General features: G+C 40.4%; 1 protein-coding gene across 2 annotated transcripts in view; it reads right to left on the bottom strand.

The window, feature by feature from the left end:
• Positions 1-23,914, bottom strand: part of Zfp407 (zinc finger protein 407) — a 395,146-nt gene that overhangs the window by 354,364 nt on the left and 16,868 nt on the right. The window contains exons 1-3 of one of the 2 annotated variants that reach the window (XM_087592705.1): positions 18,683-18,957; positions 13,305-18,019; positions 7,538-7,652 (exon numbers count right to left, since the gene is read on the bottom strand). In XM_087592705.1, coding sequence (XP_087448831.1) covers positions 7,538-7,652; positions 13,305-17,958 — 4,769 coding nt within the window. In that variant the 5' untranslated portion in view covers positions 17,959-18,019; positions 18,683-18,957. 2 annotated transcript variants of the gene reach the window in all.

The following is a 23,914-nucleotide window of genomic DNA, read 5'->3' on the forward strand; positions in this document are numbered from 1 at the left end:
AAGAAAGGAGGGGTGGGGGAGGGGGTGGACTGGTAGGCAGGCAGAGAAAAGAGCTAACTCTCCACATAAGAGCAGGGAACATCTCTGAGAAATGCCCACCCCTGCAACTGTCCACCTGGCTTTTTATCACACCTCAGTCAGTGTCGACTTAGTTTCCCTTCCTGAACACAGCCAGCTCTCATTGGCATATATATGGCACACCCCCTGCCGGAACAAGTAGCCCTTTTCCTCTGCCCGACAAGCATATCCAGTACTACCTACTGCAGAAGCAAACGCTGAGTTAGCCAAGAAGACCTGGCTAGATCTGGAACTGAGTTTTCCCTATTTGAGGAAGACGCTGTCTTCGCGCTAAACCCCACCAAGCACTGGCAAATGCTAGTGTCCAAGCACAGCTCTGCAGTATGTCCTCCGCACGGGCACACACAAGAGGGCTTCTACAGAACTCTTACCAAGCCGAGCTATTCAATTCATCTCTACCTTTGCTCTTACACTCCTAGGTAACTCTGTTAAAAACTTAGGAAAACTCCTCAACTAACTTTAAGACTCAACTTTTCCACAGCGGGGTCTGTAGGGAGACTTTTATATTCCTCAACAGTTGGAGGTCCCCTTCAGCCTGGTTCCCTGTGGAGTGGCTTTTACACCATAATCTGTTCTCTTCTCAGGTCTTCCCTCCCAAGAGCTTGTGAGCACAAGGCCAAGACACAAGTCTGCCACCATGCTTGCACAAAGAAACTCAGAGGAATCTACCACAGGAGAGAAAATTGGAGAATCAGTTGATAGCAAAGTGTCCCTTCTACTAACATTTCCAACACCTGTGTTCAAGCAGTTCCTGGCACATCGGGAAACTAGCAGAGAAAAGATTTTAGGAAACAGAGAAGAGATCAACAAGGGGAAGTGGATTTAAGGAAAAGCAGTCACAGAACAGGTGACAAAAGCAAGAAAGCGGCTGCTCCTAGGGCTGCTGTGATAATAGGGCACTTAAACACCTTGACCCCAGTGTGAATTTTAATCCCCAGGAGATTAAATAGAGAATCAGGACAGTGGGCAGGACTATTCCACAAGGGAGGAACAGAGCCGATATTTTCAACTACAACCAACATGGAAAAAGGCTTATTTTTATCTCTATTTCGTTATATAGGTTAACCACACTTGGTGTCCTTGGAATAAGTCCATGAACCTACCTACCATGGGAAAAACAAGGACCATGTGGCCGTGCAGAAGGAAAGGTGTATTGGTGGCTGTGAAGCTCCCCACCGCTGTGAGGAGACACTAGGAGGAACCTTCTTCCTCTTTCTACATCAGTGTCTTACCCCAAGCCTCTCCTGAAGAGCCAAACATTTCAGTGGAAAACAAGGACAATGTTTGCTATTTCAGTATTATAATTAAAATACTGCTTAGGTTTGCAAACCATAGAGTAAGTTGCATTATAAAACAATGTGGAAAATACTGATAATTTGAAAGGTATTTAAAGGATTTTACCACCAGAAAGGTAAATGATTCATTTCATGTTAAGTGATAGAAAAGACAGAGTATTTGTTGCCCAGCATTTTTAAATTTCAAAATAGAAACAAAAGCACAGTGAAACTAAAAGCAATAAAATGTTGTGTAGAAAACAACAATGCCTCTTTGTAATGAATGTGCTACTGTTGATTAAATCTTCTGTACAAAAATGAGAGGTGCCACAGTTTACACTGCTAGAGAAGAAACACTCCGAGACAGCACAAAACCAACTTCTCTGTCTGTTTCTAACCAGAACAACCAGCTGAAGCAAATACTTATTTTATTTGGATACATCTGTAGATATGATGGGTGTGATTAATTGTTCAGCTCGAATGCGATTCTGTGACTTTTAATGATTTAGGTACACACAGCTTTAGCTCTTGAGCAGACTAAAAATAGTGATTTTAACTTATTCCTGCTGCCTACAATTACCCACAACCATGTATTTTTAAATATTTCCAGCCTATAAAAATTACTAATTTTTGCCACTTGTGTTTATCTGCATTTAGACTTTGATTTGGATAAATTAAGCTCTCAAGTGTTCCTTGCTTTATGAAACTCTGCATGTTGTACACTTCAACACAAATAAATGACTTGTACCATTAGAGGTTTAAATAATGTAATGTATTTCATGCTCAGCCTGAAGCTGGATTCCAATGAAGTTGCTAATGCACGTAATGATTAAGTGTAACTCAAATACTAACTGTGTTGTTGAAAACATGACAGGCAATAATTTGGTCTATTATATTCTGCCATTTAATTGCCTAGTACAGACATTCTCTGACACGTTATGAAGCAATGATTTACAATTATTCAAGCTGCAAAGGTCAGAAAGTGACATTATAATCATCTACATAGAGATCCCTCTAATGCACAAAAACTAGGTAATCACACACACACACACACACACACACACACACACGGTTAACTGCATTAGTAACTTTCTATTTAAGGTTTCCTAAATCAACTAGCAATAAACATTTCCTAAGCATACTGATGTACAATTTAAATTTTTTGTGGAATCTTCTCATAAGCTGAGTGAAATATTTGGAAAATGTTCTTACTCTCTCTTGATTAGGTAAATCCTATTCAACTATTTAACTAACTCCATATCTATCAATCAAGATTCAACACAGAAAATCTACCAGTAAGTAACATGGTCCCTAATTCACATGTACTGGGTTTATGCTACTGAAAAATGACACAGAAAACTTAGGCATCATTTCTTGGGTCTACTGTAAGCTTTCTACAATTGTTCTAAGATAATTAGTATTGCAATATAACAATAACCTATCTTGATCAATTTTACCCCAGCACCAGTTTTAGGCACTTTCTTTTCCCTACTACATACACACGGCCAACTACATGTGAGTACAATAAATTATCAGCAGATGAAGAACAGAGGGGGATGGCATAGAGGGAAGGGGGAGGGGTTAACATCATTTACAGTAACACTTACCCACAGGGAGAATAAAACAAGGAAATGAGGCAGGGGTTGAATAGCAGAATAGGAGAGTAAGACTGGATAAGCAGTCTTTTATCAGAAGGTAAATCTTAACAAGAATGAAATCCACGTGGCTAATGGAAGTAGATGTTGTGCTACTGTGTGCTACAGAAGACAACCTAGATGAGAAGCAATGAATAAAACCACAGTAATACAACAGACGCAGACAGCACAGAGCAGAAAGATAATGAACGGAAGGAGAGGGGTAATTAGGAGCCAGGAGGGCCGGCTGCAGGAGGTGTCACTACATCACTTATAACTCACTCTCCCATCCATGAACAGGGAGAGCAACTCCAACTGAAGAATAAAAGCCATCAAAGGCAGCAAATGAAACAAATGTAAGACTTACACCGAACGGTGAACAATACTAGCATTTAGGACACAATGCACAAGGGCTTATGAACAAGTGTGGTGTGCAGGCTGAGAACTGTCTGGGGCCTCGTACGTGTTAGACAGAGTTCTACCACTAAGCTGCGTCCCAAATCCCAACATCCAGAATTTTTTTTAAAAAACTAGCAAAACATGTAGAATGACTTTTGAGGGTTGAGAGCTTTCACATTCTTCACAACTAAATAAGTAAAGACAGAGAGGATCGTGACATCGATGAAAAAGATGTGTCTGGACTATTTTAAAGCCAAAACTTTGGTAACTAAAACTCAGCTTTTGCACGGCGATGTTTACTTTGCCCCCACTAGGAGCACTATCACACCACCCCCACTAGGAGCACTATCACACCGCCCCCACTAGGAGCACTATCACACCACCCCCACTAGGAGCACTATCACACCGCCCCCACTAGGAGCACTATCACACCACCCCCACTAGGAGCACTATCACACCGCCCCCACTAGGAGCACTATCACACCGCCCCCACTAGGAGCACTATCACACCGCCCCCACTAGGAGCACTAGGAGCAAACTGGCAGCAGACCTTCATATGTCAACTACACATCAAGAACCTGGATACAAATATCCCTGCACTCTGTAAAATTCTTCTCCTAATCATACTTAGATGTAAGGAAAATACTATTCAGAAGATCTCCTAGAACCAGAGATGTGGTTCAGGGCTTAAGAGCACTGGCTACTCTTGCAAAGGCCCTGGGTTTGATCCCCAGCACCCACATGGAGGCTCATAAGCATCTACAACTCCAGCTACTGGGTGTCGACACCCCCTCTGGCCTCCACAGGCAACGGGCATGCACAACATCCACATACGCACAGGCAGACACACACATACACATAAAATAAAAAATAATTTTTAAAATGGCCTTGAGGTTAAGAATACATGCTGCTTTCTTTACAGAGAACCAGGTTTGAATTCCCATCTCCCACATGATAATTTACAATCATCCTTAACTCCGATTCCAGAAGATCTGAAGCATCGTCTAACCTCACAGGCACCAGGAGCCAAGAACGCTCTGCCTACACTCATATGCATAAAATAAAATAAACATTTTTAAATAATAATAATAACTATTATTATTATTTATTATTATTATTTCCAAAGCAGCTATACAAGTCAACAAACAAAAATCTGCTCTTCTGGATCTCAGAGTAACAAAAACTTCATTGACTTTATATTCATGATCTGCTCCCTAAAATACAAAATGTGCAGCAATGTGTGCACGATATAAAAAGATAAACCTTGCCCACACACAGCACTAATCCTAAATAGAGCCAGACAATGGGAACTAAGCTTTCAACTCATTCTCTGTCAAGGTAATTTAAACCCTGCTCTACCATGGCCAACATCTGCCAGTAGAGGATAAGGAAGAGACCACCTTCAAATTATTGATCTTAAAGATTCAAAAAGCTAAAAGCAACGTAAGTCCAGATGCAACAATTTCAAAGATGATTTTTATGTGGGAAGTTAACAATTCAGAATTACACAATGACATCTTACTGTAAACTCTAAGACACATAGTTCACATGGACCTACAATCTTCCTACAGAAAGCCAAGAAAAAGCAGCCAAATAATTACAAGCAACCTGCTACACTATTGAAGTTATTCAATAGAATATATCATTTTCTTAAATTTCACCATAAGAAAACTATGAGGGTACTGCAAAAAGAAGTTCAGTTTTATAACAGTTAATTAAAAAAATGTTCCTACCTCATTGTTTTGTGCATTATTCAACCAGGCCTATTTGAGAAATAACTACTTATAACTAAATAAGGAAGAGGTCATTAATAAAATTTCAGAAGCCTGAGACTAAGATATTAACTACTGGAGAAAAGAAAGCAGTACAGGACCTTCTGTTTGTGACGAAATCATAGCACTAACGTTCCTGAACCATCACTTCACCTTTTAAAGCATGATTCTGTAAAAGGTAAAATTTACAGCAATTAGAGCTAGTGAAGAAATGCAGCCTGGCCTGCTTGTGTTCGGGAACTAATGGGTCCACTGAGCATGTGTGAGACTATGTAGCCATCAGTGGTAATGAAGTGACACTGTCAGCAATGTCAGTGTACTAATGCTCTCAGTGTCGGAGTAAGAACCAGTCCCGACTTTCTGTTTGTTTTCCATTTTAACTTTTATGTTACTCTCCTGCACCTAACACACAAAACATACACAACCAAAGACACCACATCATGCAAATCAAATTGTCTGGTTCATTACTGCTCTATTCAACCTTACTGATCAATCCCCCTCAGCTCTCTGACCTTTCAGAGCCTCTGGCTTTACTGTAAGGCTCTAGACCCTACTACATTATATGTGTGACTTTAGACTGGACTTATTTTTAGAAAGAAAGAGAATTAAAATTGTACAGGATGTGTAATTTAAAGCCTAACCACATCTAAAAGTCAAATACTAAAATTCATTATGTTTTATCCACATGCCCTTCACACACAGACACACACAGACACAGACACACACTACAATGAAGCAACATAAGATGACTGCTACAGTGTCGCAAACATAAGATTCAATATACTCGTATTTACTTACACTCTACATCCTGGTGATCAAATATATGAGCTACTAGTGCATTTCATCTGTGTGTGGTAAGCAATCCGCTAAGAAAAGGTATGTTGTTCAAATTATACATTTAAAGTCAATTAATTATAAACTGTTTCTGATACTATGCATATAAAATATGATTCTCTGGAAAAGATTCTTTTTCTCTTTCCAATATTATTTCCCTACATTAAAAAGTGGATAAAAATTAAGCTTCAACTAACCTAATGTGCAAAATAAAAAATTTTACTTATTTTCACAAATGGGAAGAAACTGCGTCCTGCTTCCTAATGGCACATTTTCCCTGCAGTCATGGTCACCTCCTATAACTCACAGAACAACAGCAGCAAGTGAGATATCTTTTAAAACTACTAGACCTATAGAAAATTAAAATGGACCGTTTGGGACTTGACCCCAGCAGGTAACTCAGTAGTAACAAAACTCACTCTCCGACTGATCAGGAGTGGCTCCAGGGCAAAGGTCCATCCTCAGTCACTTTACTGCAAGTCACGAAACCGTCAATTTGGCCAATGAATAAATCACAGACCATGGCTGATAAAACTGCTTGCAAAGTTATTTATAAAAATGTCTTAAGGGTCAAAAAATGAAACTGTATTCCGGGAAAATGTACTGTGCAATAAAAGGCAGAACTGTTCCTGACTTGGAGACTATTTACAAGTTTGTGGGAACCTGAAGGCCTCTACAGAAGCATAACAGTGCATGCTGCATAATTTAATTGGACCATGAAGTGCAGATTTCCTGAGTTTCACATAAAGTATTTTATATGATGTACTTATTAGTTAATTTCTCTAGCATAATAACATTAAGATATATGTTAATAAGAAGGAGAGTATTAAAATCCACCTCTGAATGTCCTGTGATACACCATATATGTCACAGCATTTTAAAACCTTTTAAACATTTCTGTTAAATTAATTAGTTTTAGATTAAGGTACCTCAGTGCTTTCTATTAAATGTAACATATCTGAATGACAATTAAACACTGTGAATGACTCTACAAAGAATCATGAACTAAAAAAGGAAACTAGTTTTGAAATCACATGACACAAAAATATATTACACACTGCTTTACCACATCACCCCTCAAATGATCAGTAACCAGGCATCTGAAATTAAATCTTTTGTTTTTCCTTGTAGAATATGTCCAATGGATCCAAAGAACCATTAATATAATTAAAATTAAGGCAGTATAGCAGAAGGAAAAAACATACATATGCACTCCAAAGCTATATTATCTGGGGGAATTTTTGTCTTTAAATGGAATTTATAGTTCTCTCTGGCAATGTGAATGAACATCCTATAATTTAGTCAATTTACAGATTACAGGTTCAAATTGACCTTGTAGCCCATAAAATTGCTCATCTTCAGCACAGGATTAGAAGTGGGAGAAGAATGTCATAACTGTATTTAAGGAATTTACCATAACAATGGAAAGGAGGATACGCACGCATAATTTTCGCCACTCTTACTCATATCGGTTTTGAGTTCTCAAACAATAGCTATCCCGCACACGGCTGCTGGCTCACACAGCAGAGGGGCTGTATTTACTCACCCACAGACGTGACACTTGTACTCCCTCATCCCAAGGTGCCTTTTCACATGGTTTCTGGCATCTCCAAGCTGAGCTGTTGCAAAATGGCATATCTTGCACTTGAATGGTTTTGACCCTGAGTAAATTTAACATAAAGTAAGATTTGGACTTGAATCACACATTACTGTTAAGATTTTTTTAACTGCGGAGAGCAAGCTAAATCTTAAGTAATACTACCTTCAATCTAGTTGAGAATTGCTGTCCCCAAAATGGAATACATGCATTCATTTGTTAACCTCTTGATGCCATGCTTATCTCACCTAGAGTCTTAATGTTTTAGTGAGTCTTCCCAATTCTCAATTACATCTCTAAGATTCAAAGCCAAAAGTTGAATGCCACTGGACATTAAATGAGCTAATGTGAAATATTTTTCATACAACTCACAAAAATATTTCTTGAAGTATTCTATGTAATAATGAGAAACATTTTAAAAACACAAATATAAACAAAGTCACTAGTAGGTACAAAGTGTATTGCTGGCCTTTATTTCTCAGTGACCATCCACTTTCCTCAGATTTCTCCGGCTTTGAGTTCATTTGCACAAAAACAGTAGTGCAAACATCTGACCATGACTTCAATGAGTCGCTCTATTAAACGTCACTACATCTTCACAGACACGAATGCACACACATAACTGCCTTGCTCTTGCCATCATGTCCCAGTCTGCAGTGACTTCACAAACCACAAGGGTCAACATCTTGGTTACTGAGTTCACTAACAAATACTTCAACACAAGAGGATCAGTAACAACAACAACATGTTTTAATTAATTAACTAGAAAGGAGTAAGATCAAACTACACTCCAAAAAAAAGTAAAGAGTTTAAGAGTGCTAGTGCCGCTGTGAGTGCTGGGAAAGGCAGAATTTATTAATCAGCCCCACATCAATAAGAAATAACAATCTCTTAAAAACATGCACAGGCTGTCTTCCAACTTTCTAAGTACTGCCACATCTTGAAAAGAAATCAAAAAAAAATAAGGACCACAACTTAAAATCATTACAATGTTTCTGTATCATGACTAGTATGTAATTTGGGAATTAACTCCTCCAATATGGTAAGAGTATGAAACATGTGAATTTCAAAAGTTACAGAGTACAGATTAAAATAAAGTTTCAATCTTTGATCTGTGAACCTTTGTGGATTTTTATTTTTTTGTTTGGGGGGCGCAGGGGATGCTTGAAACTAAAGCACGCAAGAAAAAAATAAATTACTCTCTTAAATTTGAATTTAGTTCTCAAAGGTGATCAAAAATGTGATGCATTTAATTTTAGCCTTCCAACATAAATTTAAAAGAGGTGAACAGCACTCAAAGCAGGCATGGCTGAGTACTGCCCTGTCCAGTGACCATGAAGCAGGTTTCATGGTGCTTCAATTCTATGGTTAAAATGGGTGTAAAACATGTCCAACACCTGAGTGGCTCTATCTAGTAAGACTCACACGTTTGAATATCAAAAGCAGGGCGGGGTTCTAACTTGCAACAATTACATTCTAGCAACCATTTTGAAAACTATTTTTTAATAATGTATTTAAATGATCCAGATAAAGTTAAGCCTATCAGCACTTTGAAACATATAAGAGACAGAATTCCATAATGGAATTCTGGAGAAGTAAGAATCAATCTGCCTGTGGTTTTACTTCTAGTGCTTTTTCAAGGACAACTTGGAAATTATTAATAAACGATAGTATTGATACCTAAAAAAAAAAAAAAAAAAAGGATAAAACTCCCCCAACATTTATCCCCATGACGACTTGGAGATACAGATATAAACACCTGGTGGCTCTGACAGCTCCCAAAGTCTGACTAGGGCTGCTCAGGTGGCACTAATGCCACAATGAGTGGCACGGAAAGGCCTGTGCTTTTAATTTACTGGGCACAGCTCTAAGAAGGTCCTTCCTTAAGTCTCAGGGCTCACTGTACAGTGCATGGACCCCACACGAATCAGGAATTCTGTAAGCTGCTGCACGGAGAGCTCACAGCTGACATTCATGATCCCAACTGTCCTCAAGTGTCCTTCCTAAGCCATCAGCATTCGAAGACCAGCTGAGCTAGGCCTCAATGTGGGAAAAGGCAGTCTTTCCTTTTACCTCCTTAAAGATAATATTTTGTCCTTACACTTGTCATATGATACACATTATAAAATGAAATCTATAAAATCACATACTCCTAAATCTGCCTTTCTTTCAGGTGTATTTTAGTATCAAAAACATCTAGCTAGGATTACCTTAAGTAATTCTATTCCTTGGAGCACCATTACCCTCAGAAGATTTTTTTTTTAATTTTAATTTGGACTATAAGATTTTATACAAAGGAGAAAACACTAAGGTGCCCTTAACTTTCTGGTGCCTGATGATTTACTAAATAAATCCAAGGACTTGAAACCTCAGTATCTACACTCAGACCTAAAGGTCACCTCTGCTGCATTATTCCTGCCAGGTACGCGCATGTGGCATTCAAGGAAGGACAGAAGCCTGCGGATCTCAGAGGGAAAAGGAATGCACATGCCTGTTGATCATGGAAATCATGGAGCATGGAGTTGGTAGAGACCATGTAGACCATGCAGATCATGAAAATCATGAATGCTTGCTGACTGTCGTGTAAACCGGTTCTTCCTAGGCATTTGAACATCTCACTCACTCATTCTTTCACTCAGTCATTCACACCCATCCAACAATTACACTGAACACCAACTTCGAGGAAAGTCTGTGCAGAGTAAGAGGTGAATGAGGTCAGTCCCTGTCCACGGTGCTCAGTCTGCAAACTAACTTGGTGATCTATGTAATTTCTAAACCATCACATACCGAGTCACAGGCACCCAGCACTAGCAGTTTTCAGTGACGTTACATACACCACCACATGTGCCCACATATAAACACTTTCCAAAGGGATGAGGGACCAAAATACTAAGAAAGCAAACAGAATGGCGTCCTGATATCTTGAGGCTTAAGTATATTTCCCATGTGCTGTGATATAAAATGCAGAATCCTGCACACGAACTAACACCCTGCTCCATGACTCGTGTGCTACAAGAGGGAATGTTACGGAGAGTCAAGCTGAGCGCTCATAGCACAAATGCACAGGAAGTGATATGCTTTCTGCCTACAGTTCTTGATAATCAAAACTTATTTCTTTTTTTTCAGAGCTGGGGGCCGAACCCAGGGCCTTGAGCTTGCTAGGCAAGTGCTCTACCACTGAGCTAAATCCCCAACCCCAAAACTCATTTCTTAAGACTGCTGCTTGTATCACACCAACAAAAATAAGGTCAGGCTACAGAAAACATATATCAAATTCCAAATTTGAAAACAGATTGGGAAAGGGAATCATTTCCAGCTAAGCAGGACTACCAGCCCTGTGTTACTCGCTCTTTTATAGATAAAAGCAAAGCACCAGAGAGTTGTCCACTTTAAGATATCCCAGGGCTAGGGGTGGGGGGACAAAACAGCATGAAATTAAATCTGGAGACCACCTTCCCCCACGAGTGACATGGTGAGGCTGCCACTCCACACTCAGGAAGACTATGCTCTGCAGTGCTTTCGAGCATGCAAAACTATACTTGCTGATAAGAGCAACACAAGACACTAAGGCAAAAAGCATGCTACCTTTTCCTAACTGTTACAATCAATGATGTAACTTAGATAAGTACGGTTACTCTGTCACATATTGATAGTTACCTCACTTTCACATCCACATTAACTTGATTTTAAATGCAATTAATACATATAGTCAAGGAAGACTAATGGACTACATTCTGCACTTAACCTGGTAGACATTTTCAAATGGCACAAGTGACCAGTGCAAACCTATTTTGCATTGTAAACGACTAAATAAATCTTAATGGATTAAGAATGATCAGCTATCAACACACAAGGGAAATTAAGTGCTGAAATGCCTACATTGATTATTTTAAATTATTAGCCTTACTCTATTCTTGAATTTGTATGCTTTTAGTGAGCTTTAACACATTTACAAGACTTATTGACTATAATTACAAGAGAATTCAAGTAATGGACACATCAATTATAAGCAACATGTCTTGACCAGACAGTTGCATAAAGAATTCTAAAAAGAGCTCCATTAGCATCTTCCTCTTAGTTTTATTCAGCTTTATCTGACTTAAGAGGAGATGCTAAGAAAACACATATTTTCTATGCATAAGAACAGCCTGGTACCTAAGATCCTGTCATTTCACAGTGTGAGAAGCAGCGACAGAGGCACTGACCATGCAAAGACATAGGCACCAGAATGTACTCTGGAGACGGTTCCACAGCATGTGCTAGTGTCACACAAAGACTAAAATGCTTACATTTACCTCAACTAATCCTATGTGCCCTCTCCTGCTACTTTTGTCAAGGAAAAATTTGAATCTCTCTTTATCATCCTCAATTACTGATAATGCTCTATCTCTTTCTCCTTGTAACCAGTTTAACCAGTTTCAAAAGCCGTGGGAATTTAAAGTATATATTTAATAATATGCCATTATTTAAAAGTACAGTAAAATAAACCTTACAATTTTAATGAAAATATGTTCTTTGAAATGTGAATTTATTATTCAAATCCACTCATAATTCAACCATGCAGACAGAGCTTGTGTAAGCGGAGCACGATGATTTAGAAAAGCTGTCTATTTAAAATAAAGAATGTGTGGCAGGTTTATAGAAACACTGCACTGAATTTTTACATAAATTTAGAACAGTAGCTTATGCATTTTTCACCAAATATATATATTTTTAAACATTTATTCCCAAACTAAATGTTAACATGGAATATTCAATGCATCCGAGTATAGACCTAAATCAGGTGCTTCCTCAATGAAAATCAAATTCCAACACACACTAAAGAAACCATGTTCACAAATTCCAACACACACTAAAGAAACCATGTTCACAAATTCCAACACACACTAAAGAAACCATGTTCACAAATTCCAACACACACTAAAGAAACCATGTTCACAAATTCCAACACACACTAAAGAAACCATGTTCACAAATTCCAACACACACTAAAGAAACCATGTTCACAAATTCCAACACACACTAAAGAAACCATGTTCACAAATCCTGATCTTGAAAGTAGAATCTTACTGCTGGGAGTCACACTTGTGGATATAAACTCCTGTTAATAAATGTTTAAATTACTAATATCTTAAGAATTTTACTAAGGGGCAGGAGAGATGGCTCGGCAGTTTAAAACCCTGGTTTCTCTTCCACAGAACCTGGGTTAGATTCCCAGGGAATCCAATGCCCTCTTCTGGTTTCCATGGGCACTGCATGCATGTGGTACACAGACATACATGGCAAGCAAAACACGTAAAAAATTTCAGGCATGTCTCAAAATAAAAGAACTTTATTAAAGGCTAAAATTTCCTTAATATGCTCTCCAAAACCACAAAGTGTCATTACATATACACTTTGGAAAGCCAAATAATTAAGACAAAACAAATGAAAAGCCATAAAACATGGGAGTTTTACAAAGGTGTGAGATGATGCTTTTTGACAGAAGAAATGTGTCTACTAATCTGCCTTTAGGATCGTTACAGCTGAATTACCTCCGGAAGTGTCAACACCTCTCAGATACAAGTGGAGTACCACACAAACAAACGTTGTGAATCAGGTGGAAGCCCACAAGCGAATCAAGTAGAGCTCACACTTTGGTTGGACCCCAAGTGCACACCTCATTATTCTTTTGCACTTCATTGGAAAACAGAGGCTCGCTGCAAGGATTACCTACCTGTATGAGTCCGAATGTGGGCCAGAAAGGCCATGGAATTGCTACTCCGACACATCTTCCCACAATACTTGCAGACATTCCCCTGGTTTTCCTCTCTCTCCCGATTGATCTGCTCCGTGTCTTCCACTATGTACTTATTTACCTCCCGTAGCAATTCCTCATGCTGCCCTTTAATATGCAGAAATAAGTTCTGTTCGGAATCAAAGGGCTCTGTACACTTGACACATTTGAAGGTGGCCCCACCCTCTGGAAGCTCTTCTACACTGGCCTGTTCATTTCTCATATGACCAGCACTAGCCAAATGCTGGTGAAGGTTGCTCTCCGTGTAGAATGATTTTCCACATAATAAACAATGAAAGTGCTTCTCCTTTGTGGGATGCTTCATGGCTATATGAACATTCAGGCCACTCAGTCCATCTGCTAAGAAGCCACAATCATCACATCGGATTCGTGTGGACTCACCAAAAGAACTGCCTTCAACTTTCTTCTTCTTCAATCCCTGAGCACAGTCTTTCAGGGGCAACTCACTAACTTTACCCCCTGTCACCATCAGACCCTCCTCTGGCTGTTCTACCAATTCACCATCTTCAGTTTTTATTCTAATTATGGAAGAATCAAACCTGCCAAAACTGTACATAGTTTGCCCTTTGTCGTCAATACTTATGATAGTTTCATAAGCATCATTATTTTCAGCTGTGCCAATAGAGGCTGGGGCATCCTCTTCCAAAATGACTTCAGGTTCATGTTGTGAGTTCATCAGAATTTCCTTACTCTCAAGATTAGAGTTTGCTTGCACATCTTTTAAATCTTCTGAAGTCTGTTCGCACCCAACTTTGCTCTGGCCACCACCATCCAGGTCCAGCTGTTCTCTTGGTATTTTCACCACCACAGGGGAAATGGATTCAGCTGAATGGCCCCCATCTAGATCTCCAGGGCAGGGGGACTTGTCAAGAACTTTTTCTTCACTACCATCCAAGCTGCCTCCCTCATCTTCACAGTGTGCGCTTGTGTCACCAACATCATCCAACAGGTTGTGGTTTCTCTTTGCAGTCTCAGAGTCCACAGCAGAGCTAGCTAGGTTTCCACTTTGAAGACAGCCTGGGGAGCTGCGGTTAGAGGGAGTGTTAAGGGACACTATCTCCCTGGGTTTTATACTTCTGTCCTTAGCGAGGGGCTGGTGCAAGGTCTCACAAAAGGAATGATCTTCATTAAAATTAGATTCTTGCTCAGCCACAACTGCCACTGAATCAGGAGCACAGAGTACTTTAGACATGTCTAAATTAGTATTATCATATAAAATAGAACAATCTGCAGGATGTCTAGATTGGAGAGTACCAGATGATTGGTGTGGACTTATTTGAAATTCCTCCGAATTCTGTGAATGCTCCTCCTCGGGTATAGTGATGCTCTTGGATATTTCTGAAGAACCTGCTTCCACATTAGAAGAGCTGAGGTAAGACTGCCTTTTCATTTTATGCTTCTCTGTGGCAGCATGTCTAGTCATTTCTCTGCGAGTCACCGCATAGTAATCACAGGCCATGCAATAAAACTCAAATTCTTTGGTATGCTTCCTTTTCACATGCAACTCTAGCGAAGCAGCAGAGTGAGCACTGAACTCACAGTGTAGACATTTATTGTCACTTGAGCCTGCAACATCTCTCTGAGAGCATGCATCATCGTGCTGTTGAAGGTCCTCTGTCTCTAGAGCTATCTGTCCCTTTTTATCAGCGAGCTGACTGCTAACTTCTCCATCTACAGACTGCAATGCGCTCCCAGCGTCAGCATCGCCTGTGTCTCCATTACCGACTACTGGCTTGTCTAAGGTAGATGCGTCTGACTTAGCTGACTTGTTAGCCTGCTCATCAGAAACAGTCAGTGCTAGAGTGCTCTTCTTACACGCTTCAAGATTACCTCCTTCTGGGCCAACAATTATATCTGAACTGTGTTTCCCATTTGCTTCTATTTCCACCCGTCCTTTATGTTTCTTGGTGGCACAATGACGTTCCATGTCTCCTTTAGTGACAGTGTAATACTTACATACTTTGCACAAATAACTATACTGGTGACTGTGTTTACGCCTGATATGCACAGTCAAATTTGTAATACTAGAGGCCAAAAGTCCACAATGTGAACAAGTCCGAGAAATGCTGCCTTTGGGTCTCCCTCTCTTTGGAGTACTGGCTAAGCCTAATTCATCCTCTTTGGTGATGACACCAGACTGTGGCAGTTCCTTAGGTGTTAGCATACTCTGTTCACAATGGGAATGCTCCTGTAATCGCACACCAATATGGCCTTCGGGCCTTCCACTTCCAGAAACATTGGACTCTTCCTTTTTATCATTTGCACCTATACATACTCTTTCAATACACTCTTCAAAACTTAGACCAATATTGTTTTTCTTAGCATTTTCAAGATGTTTGCTTCTTTTAATGTGCTTCTCCATCCCTTCTTTGCTCAATGAATAAAGATTACATGCTTTACAAAGAAAGTGATAGTCCTGACCATGCCGAAGCTTTATGTGTCTCGTAAGGACGGTGGAAGACCTTGTTTTATAAAAACACTTCTTACACTGAAACTGAGGTTTACTTGAATGCCTTGCCTCAGTTCCATGGCTTGCCCTGGACTCAGCAGGTTCTTCCTGAGATGCTTTCCCTGAGTCTTCTCTAGAATCAGCCATGTTGTCGGATTCTAAAGTACTTAAAGGTAAAACAGAATCCCTACTCAATGATGAAGCGGTTTTTGGCTGAACCACTAAGCTATTATGTGCCTCAGTTGCTCTGTGTTCTTCTACATCTCTCTCGGACAAGAACAGATTACAAGAGGTGCAGAAAAAGCCCATGCCGTGCTTTTCCTTCATATGAACTCTAAGACTCGTTTCACTCAAGGAAATAAAGGGACAACACTGACAGCTGAGGACAGGTGTCGTTTGCTGATGCTGATTGCTGTGCAAGTGTTCCTCCAAGTCTCTCCTTGATGGACTAGAAAAGTCACAAGTCTGACAATGAAACTGCACCTCTCTTACATGGCACTTTTGAACATGAATATCCAAGTCTGTCTTATTTGCAGTTATCTGGCCACACTCTGTACAGGGACACTGCACAGAGAGCTGGTGGTCAGCTGGCTTGACTGCGAGGGAGCCCAGGCGTGAGAAGCCTGACAGTCCGGAGGCTGTTTTGTCCTGCATCACTTCTGGGTTGTCTGAGGTAGTCACACACAGACTCTGAACATCTTTGCCCATCTGCATCTGCTCCAGCACGGGCTGGGCATTTGCTTTCATTTGTGTTCTCAAGTGTTTCACATATAGCCTCTGAGTTTCATTTGTTCCCCTTTTATTAATTCCTAGAAGATTAAACCTTTTCTTGGCCTGGCCCTTTAAAGTAAAAGCGCCACTTCGCCTGCGAAAGCTATTACCCAACATTAGAAGGTTTCGCTCAGATCTCGGCCTTGAGGTGGTACTGATACTGACATGAGCTGTCTGGAGGACATTTTTAGTGGGTTCTGATTTACTTAAAAGACCGTCTGAGCTTACTAAGCCCCCTAGCTGTTTGTTCTGATTTTCAGGATTCTGAGCTACACCAAAACTAACATTTTCCTCAACTACACCTGCTTTCCCTGATGAGATTCTCCTGGATGGCACCATTTCAACTAGGAGCTCACTACTACCAGCGCTGCCTTCAGAAGGGGCTGCTCTGCAGTCTTTAGACTTCTTCCCAGAATTCCTTGCTCCTTTTGAATCTCCATTCCTTGCTATTGGTTTAGAAGCTCTTGGTTTTGTTCTAACATTTTTTGTTCCCACGACACAGGCTTTTTTGGGAAAAGACTGTTTTGTTAAGATCTGCACGAATCCTCCACGAGCAGCAAGGTTCTGACGACGAAGGTGTGTTTTGCCAAGATAATGTGCATCCAACAGGTTTTCTTCAGCACAGTGAAAGCCACAGAGGTCACAGGAAAAGACTTTCTGTGGTCCTTGACTATGTTTGGCATGCACATGAGGAGACGAGCTGCTCTCTGCTCTGTGGCTACAGTGGCAGCAGGAACGGTCCTTCCCCTGTCCCACATGACATTCCACATGCTTTTCCAAAGCAGAGCAAGAGGAAAATGAACAGCCACACACACCACACCTGAGTCCTGTCTCTACACTTCCAAAGCTACAGCTAACGCTCACTTCTTCTGGAGGAAAAGGGGTGTGTCTTTCAGGATCAAGGGCAACCATTTCCTGAGCAGGCTTCTTCACGTCATCTACTTTCAGAGGAAGAGTATCGGACGTGCTAAAATCACAGGACGAGGGGGAAACATTGGGAAGCGCTCTGCCTTCTTCTGAGTGGTTTGCTGGAAAGACCTCCTTTTCCATTTCAGCCAAATGGACATTAACTTCTGCAGTGCCCAACCCACAGGCACCCTGCTCTCTTGTCTCGGACTCCACTGCCTCTGTTCTCAGTCGTTTGGAAGCACGTTCAATTCTGTCTTCCTCCATAGCAATGCTGTCCGAGTTGGATGATTCTGAAAAAATTCTTTTGCTCGTAAAATTCTCAGAGGCATTTGCTCTGTCGTCAGACACAGGCCCACGGCTGCCATCACAGGACGGAACACTCCTTGGATCTGCTCCCTTAACACTTCCGTCCTCATCGTTTTCATGTCTGCTCTCCGAATCCATTCTCAGTCAGCCTCTGATGACGCTTCTTCTGTCAGAGTCGAATTTAACTGGGGCTCACAACCTGTGAAATAAACAGACATGGTATTAAAGCTCTGAACATAAAGAAACCTCTTACTCTGGACCTGAGGAGGAAAACATGATGAAATTATCCTTCATACTCGACTGAACCTGACTACAAGGCTAAAATTCTATAGGCAATCTTGCTGTGTGTGTGGTTCATACCTGTAATCCCAACAACCAGGACAAGATGCTTGCCTTATGATCAAGGTCCCACTCTAGGTGACACAGCACCAAGCCGGGCTACAAAAGAGGAAGAGGAAGAGGAAGAGGAAGAGGAAGAGGAGGAGATGCAGCAGCCGCAGCCACAATCAAATCTGTGGGCCACTGCTGACTCAAAGCAACGCTAAGCATCTTGCTGGGGAGATGTGGACACTCTCCATCAGCTTCCAGAAGTTTCCATGTTTCAATTCTCTGAGACGGTAGATTTCAGTTGACTTCTTCTTAAACAAAGACGTCGTTCTTTTGAATTCATTTTGGTGAACTCCCATTCTATGACGCAGAAGAAAGGAGAAGCAGTGATGGCAGCCCAGAGGACTGCCTCTCTCTGGCCTCTCACAAGCACAGAGCGTCTGCTCTGCCTCCTCCTCTAAAGCAAAAGCCTCACCATGACTGTTCTCATGGACAAGTGACACCATGCATATTCGCATCACACATCTCCACTCACCCTAAGGCTTTTGTCAATGGAAAGCCTTCCTCTTCCAGGTGGCAATCAACTTTCTTATCTCACAGTCATTTTTGTGTTGTCTGAAGATTAATGGCAAAGGGAAATGTCGATGGTACAAAATTAATGGAGTAAGTTTTGGAGAAGAAGGGAATTATCCTGAATAAAATGCCTTAAAATCAATATTATTGATTTTATTTTTCATTAGGATAGCTAATTAAATTAACACATATCATTTTCCACTTATTTTATACTATGATTGAAATTTTTTGCCAAATGTGATTTTATTTGATGTTAATAAAAAGTCACCAATATATTATGGTCTCAAACATTATGACACTTTTAACGATTTAGCTACTTTTTCCATAAATGACAAATAAAAATAAAACCTTACTTAAAAGTAGAAAACAAAAAATAATATCTAAGCCAAAAATAGTATCTAAGACAAGAATCAAATAAATAAATAAATAAATAAATAAATAAATAAATAATAAAAGGAAAAAAGTCAGACTTTTTTCTAAATTAAAGCCTTCAAGGACACAATACTATAAAGGTCACCAATTAGAAAGTGTAACAAGAACCCCGGAACAAGACTGGTTATTTAATCATATATCTGATAAAACATTTGCTCCTAGACTATTCAAAGAACTCTTACAATAATTCCAAAATAAACAAAGAATCTGGTTATAAATTTCTCCAAGGGAAATACAAAAATGGCAAATAGCATGTGAAATTTAAAAACATAGTAATAATACATCATTAGCCCTTAGAGAAATGCAGTCGGGACCACAATGAGGTGCTGCTTTCCAGCTTCTAGAATAGATATGAACAAAGTCAGTTAAAAATCACTGGAGCCTAAAGCACAGCCCTAGGTAGTTCAAAGCATGAAGACCATTTGAGTGGAGCAAGGCCAGTCTGAGCTGCATGAAGTACTTTGTCTTAAAAAAAAAACCAAAAACAAAAAAACAAAAGTTAATCACAGCAAATGTTAATGAGGGTATGGAGTGACCAGAACCTTCCCACACTGCTGGTGGGGGTAGAAGAAAACAAAGAAGCTCAGGTATCCAGAGGGTGCTTCATAAATACCATTATCAAGATACAAGCTCAGAGTTGGCAAAATGGCTTAGCAATTAAAAGCACTTGGCACCAAACCCAAGTTTTAGAAACATGAAAGGAAAGAAATACCATCATTCTTGATAACTTGTCCTCTGACCTCCAGAGGCTATGATACACATGTGCATGAACAAAAGCATATTAAAAAGTGGAGAATTAGAGGCAGGTGCACGCCTTTAAACCTGGTCCTTGAGAGAAAAAGCAGAAGGATCTCTGTGTGTTCTGTGTAGTGAGTTCCAGGATAACCAGCACTATACAGTGAGACCCAAACGATAGTTAGAAAGGTAGATTGATAGACAGACAGACAGACAGACAGACAGACAGACAGACAGACAGACAGACTGAGTGAGTGAGTGCCTCGAATCCAGGTATTTACAAATGAAGTAGACAATGTCTAGGACATACTTCAAAAACATCCAGGTGAGGAATATAAAGCAAACCGCTGATGCTTATTTCAAAGTAAAGGCACACAGAGGTACATTATATTACTCTACCAACAGTACACCAAAGGACACATGATGTGTGCTCAGAGTGCATATTCTGTTGCAGGCACAAGTATAATGCAGACAGTGGCAAAACAATGAAATTCTTAATTATATTCTATATAATGGCTCAAAAAGCCCTAAAACAAGATGGAAAGAATTAAAACATTTGCTGTTTTTCAACTGCTTTTTAGATTATACAAAATTAACCATCCCATTACATGAAAATAACAAAAACACCTAATAGTACATAGTACACTCACACGCACTCACACAAACACACACACACACACACACACACACACACACACACACACACTGTCCACTATATCAAAGTACTCTACAATGACACAAATTCATTATCTATTGGAGCATGTTCTACTGGAATGTATCTGATGTGTTTAAAGTCACATATGACTGTGAAGATATAAAGTCAGATAAATAGCAGAATCATACATCCAAGTAGAACATTCAATCTAGCTGAACGGTTTGTCTAAACCTTCGAGGAAACTAAACCTGCATGGGCTGCGGGTGGGAGTCAAAGTCTCCTGTTCTGAATTAGGTCTGAATACTGTTGCTTTGCTGAGGAAGGAAGTGCAAACAGTTAAACGCTTCAAGAGGAAGCTCTACTGGCCAAAGACTAGAACAAGTGTATGGAGCAGGAAGGACAGACAGCACTGCACAGTCTAGCTTTCCACCACAGAGCAGTTTACAGACAGGCAGCTGAGATGCCCATCCCAGGTCACAGTCACCACTTCTGAAAGCATTAAAACTAAAGGTCAGCCTTAGAGCCAGGGGCCATCTAGAGGCACAAAGAGTTTGCCGCAGTCGTTAGGTTATAAAGTCTAGACTGGAAACAGAGTGGGCAGGAGTGCAGGTAGTTTTAATAAGTACTTTAAAGTGATATAAAAAGGAATTAGGCGGAAATGAGAGTTTATGCTAATATAAGCTTTAAAAATTCATTAGAAAGGTTATTAGAACAAGTATCACATCCCCAATGGAGATGGGAACAAGATCATCTTCTTTCTTCTTGAAAGATTCAAAGATCACCTGAATACAACCATTAAAGGGCTCATTTCTCTGAAGCAGATTTTATTCACTCACAATAAACATTTACTGAAAGCCCACTATTACCTCAAAAGCACCCTGACTCTCCCAGCAACAGCGTAAAATAAGGCTCAATCTCCTTGACACACTGTCACTTGTAAAATTATAAAAGTGTAAAATAAAGTAAAATAAAATGAATCTTAGAAGTCTCCCTCAGCAGAGTTTAAAGACTGAAAAACCTAGTATGTATGTGGACTAAAACATGGAACCAGGCTCAGAGTGATGGCTTAGTGATGCTGCCAAGCCAGACATGGTTACTGAGTGCAGTCTCTGGAACCCACATGGTGAGAGGAGAAAACTGGATCCCACAAGTTGGCATTTTATAAGCAGTAGAATGTATTCCTAAAGCCAATCCTCTTCGAGCATTCTGTTTCCTAGATCAAGCCATCAATTCTATCTACACAGACCATCAAAAACAGTTAAAAGCATCTGCACGGGGATGAGTGTGGCTTAGTGCTATAGCACTTGCCTAACATAAGCAATGTTCTGAGCCCAACAAAACACAGACACACAGACACACACACACACACAGACACACACACACACACACACACACACACACACACACACACACACACACATCTTTAAGCATTTGTTCCTGGCTGTAAAAATTAAGTTACATATAACATTTTTTATTAATTTCATCTTACCTGTAATTACTAATAAAGCTAATACCACCCAGGAACTAACAAAAATTCAAATACCTAACTTAGTCATCCCCCACGTTTTAAAGAAAAAATACTCTGGGGAAAAAAACCAGACTTTTGAAGAACAAAACCAAAGCACATCAATAGCAGCCTTCTGATGACACCTGGTGGCCACTTCTCCCACAAGTCTCTTGCAGGGATTTGGAAGAAGCGTTCCAGAAAGCAGGCTTTCAAGGACTCACTGCCCCTAGGCAGAACAGGCGACGTCCTGCCGGCCCCCTCGCTAGCCTTGTTCATTTGTCACTCATTCCAGGGACTCCTCTTCATTTCTCTGTGTGCCTTTGGTCCTCTCTGTGGGGTAGCATAGAGACAACTCAGCTTCTCACTTCTGCTGAGTCACTCACACAGGCACACACAGGCTGCACAAGAGCCCATCGTCTCAGTTCCTTACCCTTCACCCTTCCTGTATGCACACATGCACAGAAATTAACAGTCTCATGAACTTTCCTCTTGAGAAATTCAAAACAACATAAGCCCTAGAAGGTATAATCCTACAAAGAAAGATTCTTTCATCCTGAAACGAGGCCACACACATAACTAAGAGCTGAAGCAGCCACAGCTGAGTAGAATAGAGGAAAGTATCTCTCTCAATCTGCCATTTCAAACTGGACTTCCTGCTGAACCTGTGTCATGATAGTGTCATCTACCCTAATTTCAAGCCCACTCCTACAGTCTGTCTGTGAAAGCCTTCTACTACTGATGTGCAGTCTTGGGAAACCAGAGGTGCTATGTGTGCCCAGCCCTCCCAGTCAGGCCTCTCCTATCAGAAACATCAATTTGGAAAAGACTTTACAGAATACAGTCTCTGATCCTACAAGGCAAAAGAATACTCTTCCAGGAGAATCCTCGTTGTGAGATGAGTTGTGTTATGAAGTTGAATGGATAATTCTATCAAGAATATATTTAACAAACTAAATACATTTACTAGATAACTCTAGGGGCGACTTTTGATAAATGAACATACGAGTCTGTCTTATTCACACAAAACTAGTTCATGAATACTTGGGTTCCAACAACTCCACCTCCTCACTGTCCTAAGAGACTACAACACAAATTTCTCAATTATAAATACATGAAGCTCTTCATAACCTTGCCCTGGTGGGCTTAAATTAACCTACGAATTGTTTGTTACTATTTCGATAGGCTTAGTTCCCTTTCAGTATGATGAACTTGGTGAACTGTACCTAAGAAAGCAAGAACACTCAAAGTGAGTGTGCTCTACCTGGACTCGGTCTCAAAGCAGTCATGCTTTCTACCTGTTCTTCCCGCAAGGATCATGACCTCAGGGAGTACCAAGAGGATACAGCAAGAACACCGGTGCAGTCTGTGCAGCCTACACAGAGGCCCACAGACAAAAACGTTAGGCCTCTTCCCCAAAATGAGTGAAAAACTGAAGGCTCCCTCAAATTGCCAAGAAATTACTTTAGTAGCAGACCATGTACCCTGAGTCATTAGCCCTTCGGATGACAACTCCTACAAAAATTTCACTGTAGCCACAGAAGAGACCTGAAACCAGAACTAACTATCCAAGCTCACTCCCTAATATCCAACACACAGGAAGAGACAATGAGCTGACATCTTTGTTATGGGCAACAGGTAACTAACATAAAGCCATCTCTCTGTCTGGCTTCTTAAATGAAGATGTGGCTCAGGCTCACACCGCCTGCACTGGCGTTTGTACCTTTTCCTTCCCTCCTTTGCAGAAGGCTTCTGTACTACACAGCAGTACTGAGGTACACCCGAGAAGACCCTAATGACATCCGTCACATGAAATGCCTTACCAGGGCAGAACGCCTCTCCATTTATTTCAGAACTATAATAAAACA

Source organism: Rattus norvegicus, chromosome 18, assembly GCF_021556685.1.
Source record: "Rattus norvegicus strain SHRSP/BbbUtx chromosome 18, alternate assembly SHRSP_T2T, whole genome shotgun sequence".
Lineage (NCBI taxonomy): Eukaryota > Metazoa > Chordata > Mammalia > Rodentia > Muridae > Rattus > Rattus norvegicus.